Raw genomic sequence first — 14,531 nt, forward strand, 5'->3', positions numbered from 1 at the left:
TTTAGGCCGATACGTATTCTTCTACATATTTTTGGTAAAAAAATTAAAAAAATCGCAATAAGTGTGTATTGATTGGTTTGCGCAAAAGTTATAGCGTTTACAAAATAGGGGATAATTTTATGGCATTTTTGTTAATAATTTTTTTTTTTTACAAAAAATGGCGGCGATCAGTTATTTTTATCATGAATGCGACATTATGGCGGACACGGCGGACATTTTTGGGACCATTGTCATTTATACAGCAATCAGAGCTATACAAATGCACTGATTCCTGTTTAAATGTCACTGGCAACGAAGGGGTTAACCATCTCTGCTGGTACCCCCGCGTCGATCAAGTCCGCGGGACCCATGACTCGACTCATGGTGGTCCCGGCCAGCATGCGTTCGCACGGCGGCAAATTTAAAGGGACGTACCTGTACGCCCATTTGCCTGTCCGCACCATTCTGCCGACGTACATCGGCGTGCGCCAGTCGGGAACCGGTTAAGGACCGGGCCTATATTTTTCAGACTTTACAAGTTAAAATCTTTTTTTTTTTTTGCTGGAAAATTACTCAGAACCCCCAAACATTATATAATTTTTTTTCAGACACCCTAGAGCAGTGATGGTGAACCTTGGCACCCCAGATGTTTTGGAACTACATTTCCCATGATGCTCACCTACACTGCAGATTGCCTGAGCATCATGGGAAATGTAGTTTCAAAACATCTGGGGTGCCAAGGTTCACCATCACTGCCCTAGAGAATAACACTGGGCACCCCTTACCTGCATAGGCAGTCGCTTGGTAAAGGTGAACAGACCTTTTAAAGAAAATTCATCCCCACGCCATAGGAAGATGTCGTCGATATATCTCCACCAACAGACTAAACTAGGGTGAGATACCATAAAATGACCTCCTCTTCCCACTTTTCCATAAACAAATTAGCAATGCTGGGCCCATTGCCTTTTTTTCCCCATGATATTAATGGCGTCCCTGTCTACAGACATAAGCGGGACCTATGAAGAGGCACTGGTGGTGGTGGGATAAGCTGGAGCTTTCTTTGTTAGTGGTGGAGTTATGCACCACATACTGACCTAATTTCTCTATCGGGGTCAATATTTCTGGAGAGTTACAACCATGACCACGGTGGAGGTGACATTTGTGTGTAGACCTTCTTGTTGAAGCGCCACAAACCTGGATGTAATATGGATGTAGGGGTGCAGGTTGCATAGAGGGGTCCTAGGTTGAAGGGGGGGGGGTGCAGGTTGCAGAGAGGAGGGTTCTCCTCCCTCTTCCAGCTCTTCTTTTGGTGTTAAAGCGCCACATACCTGTATGTTCTCTTGAAGGTAATATGTATATGGGGGTGCAGGTTAAAAACGGAGGGGGTCCTAGGTTGGAGGGAAGGTTGCGGGGGGGGGGGGGGTTCTCCTCCCCCTTCCAGCTCTTCTTTTTGGGAGGTAAAAGCTAGACGTCTTTCCAGGTCTTCACCCCTGTCCGGTCTCCATTGTGAGGGTGCCCCCCCACTTCCCGTCCTACGTATCACAGCATGACCAGGTGTCACCAAAACAGGAAGTGAGGGGACAGAGACAACAATAATAAGCTGCCAAAGCTTCTCTCCCCTCACTGTTTATTACTGTAAGTGTCCCAGCTGGATTTCTGGTCTTTGTGACAGGACAGGAAGTGGGAGGAAATCCTTACCAAATGTATCACCTGGAAGAGGTTCTAACCCTCCCCCACTCTATGGCTGGAGTTCTAGTTTAAAGTCACTGCGATCAGCTACTGAACACATGATCTGAGTGCGGGGGAGGAGAAAAGAGGGGAGGGATGTGAACTCCAGGAGTGCATCAAGTCTCAGAATATGGCCGTCTGTAGCTCTCGCTTGAACAGCCCCTCGAAGTTGAGGTCGGCCCCCATCAGTTCTTCTTCCAGGTCATCCAATGCCCACTGATGATCCGTCAGCTCCAGAGCTTCCCATTCCGTCTGTGCAGAAAGGTGAGCAGATAACACGTGTCACCAGAGGGGGGAAAATCCAGTGTGGTTTGTAGTGTACAGAGGGGTGGTGGGTAGTGCAGTGTGTAGTGTACGGAGGGGTGATGGATAGTGCAGTGTGTAGTGTACGGAGGGGTGATGGATAGTGCAGTGTGTAGTGTATCGAGGGGTGGTGGATAGTGCGGTGTGTAGTGTACGGAGGGGTGGTGGATAGTGCGGTGTGTAGTGTACAGAGGGGTGGTGGATAGTGCGGTGTGTAGTGTACGGAGGGGTGGTGGATAGTGCGGTGTGTAGTGTACGGAGGGGTGGTGGGTAGTGCGGTGTGTAGTGTACGGAGTTGTGGTGGATAGTGCGGTGTGTAGTGTACGGAGGGGTGATGGATAGTGCAGTGTGTAGTGTACGGAGGGGTGATGGATAGTGCGGTGTGTAGTGAACGGAGGGGTGGTGGATAGTGCAGTGTGTAGTGTACAGAGGGGTGGTGGGTAGTGCGGTGTGTAGTGTACGGAGGGGTGGTGGGTAGTGCGGTGTGTAGTGTACGGAGGGGTGGTGGGTAGTGCGGTGTGTAGTGTACGGAGGGGTGGTGGGTAGTGCGGTGTGTAGTGTACGGAGGGGTGGTGGGTAGTGCGGTGTGTAGTGTACGGAGGGGTGGTGGGTAGTGCGGTGTGTAGTGTACGGAGGGGTGGTGGGTAGTGCGGTGTGTAGTGTACGGAGGGGTGGTGGGTAGTGCGGTGTGTAGTGTACGGAGGGGTGGTGGGTAGTGCGGTGTGTAGTGTACGGAGGGGTGGTGGGTAGTGCGGTGTGTAGTGTACGGAGGGGTGGTGGGTAGTGCGGTGTGTAGTGTACGGAGGGGTGGTGGGTAGTGCGGTGTGTAGTGTACGGAGGGGTGGTGGGTAGTGCGGTGTGTAGTGTACGGAGGGGTGGTGGGTAGTGCGGTGTGTAGTGTACGGAGGGGTGGTGGGTAGTGCGGTGTGTAGTGTACGGAGGGGTGGTGGGTAGTGCGGTGTGTAGTGTACGGAGGGGTGGTGGGTAGTGCGGTGTGTAGTGTACGGAGGGGTGGTGGGTAGTGCGGTGTGTAGTGTACGGAGGGGTGGTGGGTAGTGCGGTGTGTAGTGTACGGAGGGGTGGTGGGTAGTGCGGTGTGTAGTGTACGGAGGGGTGGTGGGTAGTGCGGTGTGTAGTGTACGGAGGGGTGGTGGGTAGTGCGGTGTGTAGTGTACGAAGGGGTGGTGGGTAGTGCGGTGTGTAGTGTACGGAGGGGTGGTGGGTAGTGCGGTGTGTAGTGTACGGAGGGGTGGTGGGTAGTGCGGTGTGTAGTGTACGGAGGGGTGGTGGGTAGTGCGGTGTGTAGTGTACGGAGGGGTGGTGGGTAGTGCGGTGTGTAGTGTACGGAGGGGTGGTGGGTAGTGCGGTGTGTAGTGTACGGAGGGGTGGTGGGTAGTGCGGTGTGTAGTGTACGGAGGGGTGGTGGGTAGTGCGGTGTGTAGTGTACGGAGGGGTGGTGGGTAGTGCGGTGTGTAGTGTACGAAGGGGTGGTGGGTAGTGCGGTGTGTAGTGTACGGAGGGGTGGTGGGTAGTGCGGTGTGTAGTGTACGGAGGGGTGGTGGGTAGTGCGGTGTAGTGTACAGAGGGGTGGTGGGTAGTGCGGTGTGTAGTGTACGGAGGGGTGGTGGGTAGTGCGGTGTAGTGTACGGAGGGGTGGTGGGTAGTGTAGTGTGTAGTGTACGGAGGGGTGGTGGGTAGTGCGGTGTAGTAGTATATAGGGTGTAGTGGGCAGTTGATTGTGCAGTAGGAGACAACACAAGGACAGCAATGACAAATGTCACATCAATTGTAATTTTACCTTAAAAGCTTTGTTGGTGTCGGCCGGCATCGCCATGGCAGCTCCGGTCATCTGTTCCTGCATGACGCGGGATTGGTCAGCGGCTGGAATATCAGATACACAAATCATTAAAGGAACCCAATGCTGAGAGATATATACAAGCTGCCATTGCTGACTTCCTGAAACTGCTCTGTGCCTGGCTGCCTCTGGCTTGGACTACATACAGGGCAGGAAAGCTACAGGAGGGGACTAGAAGAGGTAGGAGGAGCCCAACTGATGACAGCGCCTCCTGCTGAGCAGAGCCCAATGGATTGTGACGGCTCCCCCTGCTGGTGATATTTAAGCCTCTGATAGAAGACTCCAGAGATAATCTCCTGTGTAGCGGAGACCAAGATATTCCACCTGCAGGTAAAACGGGATTGTTTTTGTAATTGCCATAAAAACTTTTTCTTGGAGTCCACTGAGGGACATGGGAAGTCTTGAGCTGTTGGGTTACACTGCCACCTACAGGCGCGTTTGAACATTGGCAAACAGATGGACCAGTCCATCTTACCCCCAGCATGCCTCAGGTTTGTGGAGAAGCACCACAAATCATGACCCCGAGGAGCAGGACCCGGGTCCCTTTGTGAGCTCCAAGAAAAGGATTTCACAGAGAACCAAAATCCAACTTTTTTTCCTTGTTCACAGAAGGATACAGGAAGTCATAGATAGAGGTCGACCGATATGGGTTTTTCTCTGGCCGATGCCGATATTTAGAAATCATGGCGGCCGATAGCCGATATATGATGCCGATTTTTTTGGGCCGATATGTTAGGCCGATTTTATTTTATTTATTTTTTTCCTTTTTTATTTTTATTTTTATTTTTTTATCCCCCTTGATCTAACACACCTTTCCCACTGGGGAGTTTTTCAGGCGCTTTTGGGCTAAAAATAGTAAAGTGCCTGCAAAATGGCTCCCCTGCAGTCTGTGTGAAAGACAGAGTGCTTTCACACTGAGGCGATGCGCTGGCAGGATCTTAAAAAAAAAAAGTCCTGCAAGCAGCATGTTTGGAGTGGTGTATACCCCTCCTCCACCACTCCTGCCCTTTGATATGAATGGGCACCACTGCCGAAGCGCATGCAATGCGATTTGGCAGCAGTGCTTCACGGGCGCATTTAACCTTTTCCTTGGCCGCTAGCTGGGTTATTTGTGCCCCTCTAGCAGCCAAATAGCACCGCTAAAATGATGGTAAAGAGCCGCTAAAACTTGCGTTTTACCATCAACGCCTGCCCGCTCCAGTGTGAAAGCGGCCTTCATAAGTGATACAGAAAATTTCTTACATTTAAACATTTATTAAACAAAACAAACCTCCAATCAGTTTACTTGTATGTACGATTTAGATAAAAAAAAACTAAAAAAAATAAATAAAAAAAAACTATATATTAAATAAAAACAGGTAGTCAAAACTTTTGGACGAAAAAAAAAAAAAAAAATGGGCTAACTTTACTGTTTTTATTTTATTTTTAAATAGTGTATTTTTTTTCCCAAAAAAATGCATTTGAAAGACCTCTGTGCAAATGCCGTGTGACATAAAATATTGCAACAACCGCTATTTTATTCCCTAGGATCTCTGCTAAAAAAATATATATAATTTTTGGGGGGTCTAAGTGATTTTCTGGCAGAAAATACGGGATTTTTACTTGTAAGCAACAAGTGTCAGAAAAGATTTAGTCTTTAAATGGTTAAACTGAGAACTTCTACACACAGAGATGATTTCATTCATTCAGAAGTGTAAACATTGTATCTTTCTGTTCTTTTCTTGTCTGCCCAGAGAGGAGGAAAGTGTTGCTATGACGACTCAGGCAACTTACACTGACTTCTATTACAGAAGTCATTTCCAAGTCCCGCTGTAGTTCTAAATCGGCTTTTTATCAGCACAATCGGCACAATATTTAAAAAACAGCAAATATCGGCCGATATATCGGTCGACCTCTAGTCATAGACTGTTGGGGCATCTCAGAGCAACAAAACACCAAACCGCCCCACAGAGATCAGACCCTCAATGGTGACCAGGGCCAACTGGTGGTACTAGAAGGAAATGTGTCTATGGGAATGTTTCACCATTCTTCCAGAAGCACATGGGTGAGGTCAGACAAAGGTGTTCTATTGGGTTGAGGTGCAGGCCAGTCAAGTTCCTCCACCCCAAAACTCGCTCATCCATGTCTTTATGGACCTTGCTCTGTGCACTGGTCCAAATCATTTGGTGGAGGGGGGGGGGGATTATGGTGTGAGGATGGAGGGAGGATTATGGTGTGGAGGTTGTTTTTCAGGGGTTGGGTTTGGCCCCTTAGTTCCAGTAAAGGGAACTCTTAAAGTGATTGTAAAGTCTCCTGCTCTGTGCAAAGGTTTAGCGGAGGGGGAAGGGACAGTCGGGTGACGAGTGGCAGGAAGTAAAAGTTGGGGGTGACAGTCCACACAAGCCTTTCTTACCGTTATCCTGCCCAAGGATCAGCGAGTAGATGCTTCTTAAGCCAAAGACATTGAGGAAGTACCAGGAGGCGGAGCTCACCCTGTGAAAATGGAGAGAGGGGTCACATGGCAGCTGCCATCACTGTGTGAACGCGGGTAAACTTCTTTATACCCTTCATTTGTTACTGGTCTGATATCAGAGATGAGCAGAGTACAGCAACCAATCAGAAATCAGTTTTTGGATACAAGTTTGCGCGCATTTTCATACAAGTCAATGGAAATATGCAACCTACAGTAAGCAGGTCAACTGCAGGTCAGAGAGAGGTCAACTGCAGGTCACATACACCTATCAATAAATTGTAAATGACCTCTAAAGCTTCTCAAACAAGGTCATCAATACCAGCCGAAGCCTGTCCAAACTGGCCCTTATAGAGCATAGCATGGCCAGAGATCAATTTTATATTTGTTATATAACATTTTACTTTTGTTTGATCCCTCCCCGTGTCTGTAGAGCTTTCCTAATGTCCACCCCTCCATGCACACCAGCTGTCTATCTGAATTTGCCACAATTCTTTCTGCTTACCACGAGGCGTCCAGAGACAGCAGTTCGATTCCCTGTTGCAGCATCGGTTTGAATCGAAGCGTCAGTGGAAACGGGACCTTCGCTGAAACACAAGACAAGGAAACCATCATCCAACAACCATCCAACAACCACCATCATGCCCTCATATCACCAACCATCAATGCACAGCCATCATCACCCCCCTCAGGCCCCCCAACCATCAACATACAACCGCCATCATCCACACCATATTGTCTTCCTTGTACAACTACCATAATCCACCCCAAATCCCTGACCGTCACTGTACAACCACCATCGTCCACCCTATATCCCCTACCGTCATTGTACAACCGCCATTGTCTATCCCGACCGTCATCGTACAACCGCCATCGTCCACCCTATATCCCCGATCGTCATCATACAACCACCATCATCCATTCCAACCGCCTTCATCCACCCCATATCCCAACGGTCATCGAACAACAGACATCGTCCATTCCAACCGTCATTATATGACCGCCACTGTCCATGCCTACCGTCATTATACGACCGCCATTGTCCATTCCAACCTTCATTATACGACCGCTATTGCCCATACAACCGTCATTGTCCATTCCAACCGTCATTGTACAACCGCCATTGTCGATACAACCACCATTATACAACCATCATTGTCCATTCCAACTGTCATTATACGACCGTCATTGTCCAATCCAACCGTCATTATCAGACCGTCATTGTCCAATCCAACCGTCATTATACAACAGCCATTGTCCATTACAACCGTCATTATATGACCGCCTTCTTCCACCCCATATCCCCAACTGTCATTCTACAACCACCATTGTCCATGACATTTTTCCGGCCATCATTGTACAACCGCCATTGTCCATCACAACCATCATTGTACAACTGCTACCATCCACCCCATATCCCCGACTGTCATTGTACAAAACCACTGTCCATCTACCTCCAACCAGCCCATATCCCGACCGTCATTATACAACTGCCACTGTCCACCCCATATCCCCAACCATCATTGTACATCCGCCTTCGTCCACCCCATATGCCCATTTGTCATTCTGCAACCACCATTGTCCATCCCATATACCCAGTCCTCATTGTACAACCACCATTGTCCATCCCATATACCCAGTCCTCATTGTACAACCACCATTGTCCATCCTGACCACAATTGTACAACCGCCTCCATCCACTCCATATCCTCGACTGTCATTGTATAACCGTCATCATCCCGTCATAATCACCAACCACAATTGCACAGCCATCATCATTAACCACCAGGCCCCCAACTGTCAACATACAACCGCCATCATCATTAACACCATATTGTCATAATTGTACAACTACCATCGTCCACCCCACATCCCCGACCATCATTGTACAGCCGCCATCATTATCCCTCAATTAGTTTATAACCTTCATCATCACCCTCCAATCCCACCTCTTACTTGTCACAAACCCAGAGAAGGTCATGTTGATCCATCCACCAATGAGGATCATGGGAAGCACATTGGTGACGTTCCCCTTCATCATGTCTGTCAGCATGGTGGGATCTGGAAGAGAAGTCACATGGTTATTACTGGGTGTATGGGATCAGAGGGGGGCATATCATACAACGTCATCACAATCCATACCCGTCATGGGAGAGGGTGGTACCACCTTCCTCTTGGTCTTCTTGAAGAACCCATCCTCTGCATTGTTGAAGAAGAATTTCCTCGTGAGGAAGGACTGGAAATATAGAAGAAGATGATTATGTCTGGGTGGAGGAGAACATCTGAAGCTCCAGAATTCTGAGTTTACATTGGACAGTACTCTGCACTATCATTGGCCCTTACCTGCTTCGTAATGTATTTTCCATTTTCTCTGAGGACTCTGCTGCGGATCAGAACCTGACTGGAAGAGAAGAGAGAAGACAACCATAAGAGCTCAGGCAGCTGTGTAGCAGGGAAGGGAACTCCAGAGAGATACAGGACCCAGTATGATGGGGAAGGCAACTGTAGGGGGATACAAGGAGCAGTATGACGGGAAGTACAAGAAGCAGTATAATAGGGGAATGCCTGGAAGTTACAGTGAGCAGTATGATGGCAGAAATATAGAAAGATACGGGAAGCAGTATGACAACTCCAGGGAGTAGTATGATGGCGAAGAGTACGACGTGAGGCGATGCGGAGAGCGGTATGATGGGGGAACTCTGGGGGAAGACATTGGGAGAGGTGTGATGGGGGAACTCTGGGGAAGACATTGGGAGTGGTGTGATGGGGGAACTCTGGGGGGAGACATTGGGATAGGTATGATAGGGGAACTCTGGGGGGAGACATTGGGAGAGGTATGATAGGGGAACTCTGGGGGGAGACATTGGGAGAGGTATGATAGGGGAACTCTGGGGGGAGACATTGGGAGTGGTGTGATGGGGGAACTCTGGGGGGAGACATTGGGAGTGGTGTGATGGGGGGAACTCTGGGGGGAGACATTGGGAGTGGTGTGATGGGGGAACTCTGGGGGGAGACATTGGGAGTGGTGTGATGGGGGAACTCTGGGGGGAGACATTGGGAGAGGTGTGATGGGGGAACTCTGGGGGGAGACATTGGGAGAGGTGTGATGGGGGAACTCTGGGGGGAGACATTGGGAGAGGTGTGATGGGGGAACTCTGGGGGGAGACATTGGGAGTGGTGTGATGGGGGGAACTCTGGGGGGAGACATTGGGAGTGGTGTGATGGGGGGAACTCTGGGGGGAGACATTGGGAGCGGTGTGAAGGAAAGATGGGGAAGACATTGGGTGAGGTATGATGGGGGAACTCCGGGGAGATATGGGTGGAGTATGATGGGAAAGGTAAATCCAGCAGGATTCTTGGGGAAGTTTGATGGGGAACTCCAGGGAGATTTGGGGCACACTGTGATAGGAAGAGGAACTCCAGGAGATATGGAGGGCAGTAATGATGGGGGAACTCCAGGAGATATGGAGAGCAGTGTGATAGGGGGAACTCCAGGAGATATGGAGGGCAGTATGACGGGGGAACTCCAGGAGATATGGAGAGCAGTATGACGGGGGAACTCCAGGAGATATGGAGGGCAGTGTGATGGGGGAACTCCAGGAGATATGGAGGGCAGTATGACGGGGGAACTCCAGGAGATATGGAGGGCAGTATGACGGGGGAACTCCAGGAGATATGGAGGGCAGTATGACGGGGGAACTCCAGGAGATATGGAGGGCAGTATGACGGGGGAACTCCAGGAGATATGGAGGGCAGTGTGATGGGGGAACTCCAGGGAGATATGGAGGGCAGTATGATGGGGGAACTCCAGGGAGATATGGAGAGCAGTGTGATGGGGGAACTCCAGGAGATATGGAGGGCAGTGTGATGGGGGAACTCCAGGGAGATATGGAGGGCAGTGTGATGGGGGAACTCCAGGGAGATATGGAGAGCAGTGTGATGGGGGAACTCCAGGGAGATATGGAGGGCAGTGTGATGGGGGAACTCCAGGAGATATGGAGGGCAGTATGATGGGGGAACTCCAGGGAGATATGGAGGGCAGTGTGATGGGGGAACTCCAGGGAGATATGGAGGGCAGTATGATGGGGGAACTCCAGGAGATATGGAGGGCAGTGTGATGGGGGAACTCCAGGGAGATATGGAGGGCAGTATGATGGGGGAACTCCAGGGAGCAGTATGGCCCAATCTTATGGGGTAGTCCAGCCTCCACGGCGCCCCCACCTGTCAGACACTTGCTCCTGCGTTAGTTTCTTGGGGGAACTCCAGGGAGATATGGAGGGCAGTGTGATGGGGGAACTCCAGGAGATATGGAGGGCAGTATGATGGGGGAACTCCAGGGAGATATGGAGGGCAGTGTGATGGGGGAACTCCAGGGAGATATGGAGGGCAGTGTGATGGGGGAACTCCAGGAGATATGGAGAACAGTATGACGGGGGAACTCCAGGAGATATGGAGAGCAGTATGACGGGGGAACTCCAGGAGATATGGAGGGCAGTATGACGGGGGAACTCCAGGAGATATGGAGGGCAGTATGATGGGGGAACTCCAGGGAGATATGGAGGGCAGTGTGATGGGGGAACTCCAGGGAGATATGGAGGGCAGTGTGATGGGGGAACTCCAGGAGATATGGAGGGCAGTATGATGGGGGAACTCCAGGGAGCAGTATGGCCCAATCTTATGGGGTAGTCCAGCCTCCACGGCGCCCCCACCTGTCAGACACTTGCTCCTGCGTTAGTTTCTTGGGGGAACTCCAGGGAGATATGGAGGGCAGTGTGATGGGGGAACTCCAGGAGATATGGAGGGCAGTATGATGGGGGAACTCCAGGGAGATATGGAGGGCAGTGTGATGGGGGAACTCCAGGGAGATATGGAGGGCAGTGTGATGGGGGAACTCCAGGAGATATGGAGAACAGTATGACGGGGGAACTCCAGGAGATATGGAGAGCAGTATGACGGGGGAACTCCAGGAGATATGGAGGGCAGTATGACGGGGGAACTCCAGGAGATATGGAGGGCAGTATGATGGGGGAACTCCAGGGAGATATGGAGGGCAGTGTGATGGGGGAACTCCAGGGAGATATGGAGGGCAGTGTGATGGGGGAACTCCAGGAGATATGGAGGGCAGTATGATGGGGGAACTCCAGGGAGATATGGAGGGCAGTGTGATGGGGGAACTCCAGGGAGATATGGAGGGCAGTATGATGGGGGAACTCCAGGAGATATGGAGGGCAGTGTGATGGGGGAACTCCAGGGAGATATGGAGGGCAGTATGATGGGGGAACTCCAGGGAGCAGTATGGCCCAATCTTATGGGGTAGTCCAGCCTCCACGGCGCCCCCACCTGTCAGACACTTGCTCCTGCGTTAGTTTCTTGTCGCTCTGGAGAAGGATGGAGACATAATGGCGGATCATCCCCACAAAGAAGGTGATGAAGACGATGGGCAGCACCACCCATAATCGGATGTTGGAATCCAGGAGGAGCTCCGGCTCGGTCATGGTGAAAAGCTGGGACCATAAAACACAAGAGATGTCACATACACATCAGAGGTCAGACTGTGGAAACATACAGAGTGGCCAGAAAAACAGAAACCTTGTGGTCTAAAGGGGGCTTTCTGCTAGGACAGGCTCGGGGTGATCACAAACCACCGAAATCCGTGAGGTCAGCCATGGCAGCCAGACAGACACTTCGGGGGCCACAATGTGTGATGGGGGCCCATGTGTTGAGGGGTTTCTATCTTTCTGACCCTGACATTACATATTAATATACAAAGTATTGTAGCCATAGCTGGGCCGGTTTCACTCTGAGGATGGCAGCCGGGGCCATGCATGCCAGTTCTGTGCGCCCCCCACCCCCAATGCCCCACCCCCGAGGAGCAAATCTCCTCCTCCACAGAACAACAGAGATCCCTGTGTACAAATATTAGTGCAGCCAAATACCAGGGATGGGGACAGACGGAGAGCCAGGGAGGAGGAGGGATGATGGTCAGAGGTGGATGATCATCGGGAAGGAGGAGCATGAGGATGGAGGAGGATGATAATGATGATCAGGGGAGGATGATGATGATAGGGCAGTGATGGTGAACCTTGGCACCCCAGATGTTTTGGAACTACATTTCCCATGATGCTCAACTACACTGCAGAGTGCATGAGCATCATGGGAAATGTAGTTCTAAAACATCTAGGGTGCCAAGGTTCGCCATCACTGTGATAGGGGGACAAGGATGATGTTAATAGAAGGGGAGGAGGATGATAATGATGATGATGATGGAGAGGAGGAGGAGGAAAGTGATAATGTTGATATGAGGAGGAGGATAATGATGATCATAGGGGGAGGGGGGGGCGAGATAGGGGTAGAGGAAGATGATCATGTTTATTTGAGGATAGAGGAGGAGGAGGAAGAGGAGGAGGAGGAGGAGGAGGAGGAAGATGGTCATGTTTATATGAGGAGGAGGATAGAGGAGGAAGGAGGATTGAGGAGGAGGAGGAGGAGGAGGAGGAGGAGGAAGATGGTCATGTTTATATGAGGAGGAGGATAGAGGAGGAGGAAGGAGGATTGAGGAGGAAGATGGTCATGTTAATATAATAAGGATAATGATGAATATAGGGGGAGGAGGACGATGATAATGTTGATATGAGGAGGAGGAGGAGGATGGGGGGGTGGAAGATAAAAGGAGGGGTACAGAGGAGGAGGAAGATGATAGGCAGAGCATAATGATAATGATAGGAGGAAGATGAAGAAGAGGAGAAAGAAGGGGGAGGAGGGAAGAGGGAGGAGGATCATGGTGAGATGATGATGATGATGAGGATAGAGGAGAGGAGGATGATGAGGATAGAGGAGAGGAGGAGGATGATGGGACTAAAGGAGAGGATGATGATGGGGGGAGAGGAGAGGAGGATGATGATGGGGATAGAGGAGAGGAGGAGGAGGATGATGATGGGGATAGGGGAGAGGATGATAGGGATAGAGGAGAGGAGGATGATTATGTGGATAGAGGGATGTAGATGGATACCAGAGAAGGGGATGGAGATGATGATGGGGATAGAAGAGAGGAGGAGGATGATGATGACAGAGAAGAGGATGATGATGATGGGGATAGAAGACAGGAGGATGATGATGATAGAAGACAGGAGGATGATGATGGGAATAGAAGAGAGGATGATGATGATGATGATAGAGGAGAGGAGGATGATGAGGATAGAGGAGAGGAGGATGATGATGATGATGGGGATAGAAGAGAGGAGGATGATGATGATGGGGATAGAAGAGAGGAGGGTGATGATGATAGAAGACAGGAGGATGATGATGGGAATAGAAGAGAGGATGATGATGATAGAGGAGAGGAGGATGATGAGGATAGAGGAGAGGAGGATGATGATGATGGGGATAGAAGAGAGGAGGGTGATGATGATAGAGGAGGATGATGATGTGGATAGAGGAACGTAGATGGATACCGGAGGAGGGGATGATGATGATGAGTGATGGGGATGATGATGAGGGTGATAACGATGACACAGATGAAGACAGAAGCACTCACCGGTACTCCCGGATCTCTTCTCTCTTGGACTCGCAGAAGACACTCTGATTGGCCGACGCTCCTTCCGCTGATTGGTAACCTCAGCTGTCACTCCTCCACTCTCCGAGGATGGGCTTTATCAATGCCTGGCAACCCAGCCAATCACAGCCCATACTCACAGGAAGAGGCGGGCTGTCATCCTGCAGGATACTCGTACGTCTCCATAGTGACACCAGCGAGGGCCGCCATGTTTGATTTGGGAAAAGCGTGCCATAAGATTATAGGCAGGAACATCTGACGGGGCAGGACCATGTGACTTACATATAGGCGGGGCTAAGTACACGCAGAAGACATGGTGAGGGGTGTGGTCAGACCTGGTGCTGGAGGCGGGGCCTGTCATTGCTGAGGGGAGGTGCTAGCTCCCTGGGAGGGCGCATTATGGGGGGTGTGTCCTCTTTGCTCAGTGTCCAGCGATCGCCTCGTATTCTATCCTAAGCAATGTAATATGAGGGTGTCTCTGCTTCACAGCCATATAATGCCTTAATGGAATCTCTCCCCTCCTTTGCCAGCCAATAGGAGGGCAATGCCTCAAAACCCTAAGCCCCGCCCCCTCCTGAGTCTGTTCTCCTCCTCCCTGAGGCCCACCAAGTGCTCCTCACCTCCCCTTTCATGTCTACCCAAGGAGCCCACCACCCAGCCTCTCA

General features: G+C 50.6%; 1 protein-coding gene across 2 annotated transcripts; it reads right to left on the reverse strand.

Moving 5' to 3' along the window:
• Positions 1 to 13,982, reverse strand: EMC3 (ER membrane protein complex subunit 3). 2 transcript variants are annotated; one of them, XM_077451564.1, is made up of 9 exons: positions 13,849 to 13,982; positions 11,655 to 11,818; positions 8,658 to 8,715; positions 8,457 to 8,550; positions 8,271 to 8,375; positions 6,820 to 6,901; positions 6,258 to 6,337; positions 3,809 to 3,891; positions 1 to 1,959 (listed from the first exon to the last, which is right to left on the reverse strand). In XM_077451564.1, the coding sequence occupies exons 2-9, from the start codon at positions 11,807 to 11,809 to the stop codon at positions 1,831 to 1,833; spliced, it is 786 nt and encodes a 261-aa protein (XP_077307690.1). In that variant the 5' UTR covers positions 11,810 to 11,818; positions 13,849 to 13,982; the 3' UTR covers positions 1 to 1,830. The 2 variants fall into 2 exon arrangements, with proteins under 2 accessions (XP_077307690.1, XP_077307691.1); XM_077451565.1 differs by lacking the exon at positions 13,849 to 13,982 and adding an exon at positions 11,904 to 12,108.
• Between the last annotated feature and the right edge of the window lie 549 nt (positions 13,983 to 14,531).

The sequence above is a fragment of the Lithobates pipiens genome, unplaced genomic scaffold (genome assembly GCF_037356315.1).
Source record: "Lithobates pipiens isolate NorthernLeopardFrog02 unplaced genomic scaffold, aLitPip1_a1.2 Scaffold_23, whole genome shotgun sequence".
Taxonomy (NCBI): domain Eukaryota; kingdom Metazoa; phylum Chordata; class Amphibia; order Anura; family Ranidae; genus Lithobates; species Lithobates pipiens.

What these genes read in the sequence shown, in the direction of transcription:
- EMC3 (XM_077451564.1), bottom strand. Translation starts at nt 11,809, where the DNA reads ATGACCGAGCCGGAGCTCCTCCTGGATTCCAACATCCGATTATGGGTG. An exon ending in CAGGAGCAAGTGTCTGACAG is followed by an intron (nt 8,716 to 11,654) that starts GTGGGGGCGCCG and finishes CTTCTCTTCCAG; the next exon opens with TCAGGTTCTGATCCGCAGCA. An exon ending in ACCACCCTCTCCCATGACGG is followed by an intron (nt 8,376 to 8,456) that starts GTATGGATTGTG and finishes CTTCTCTTCCAG; the next exon opens with ATCCCACCATGCTGACAGAC.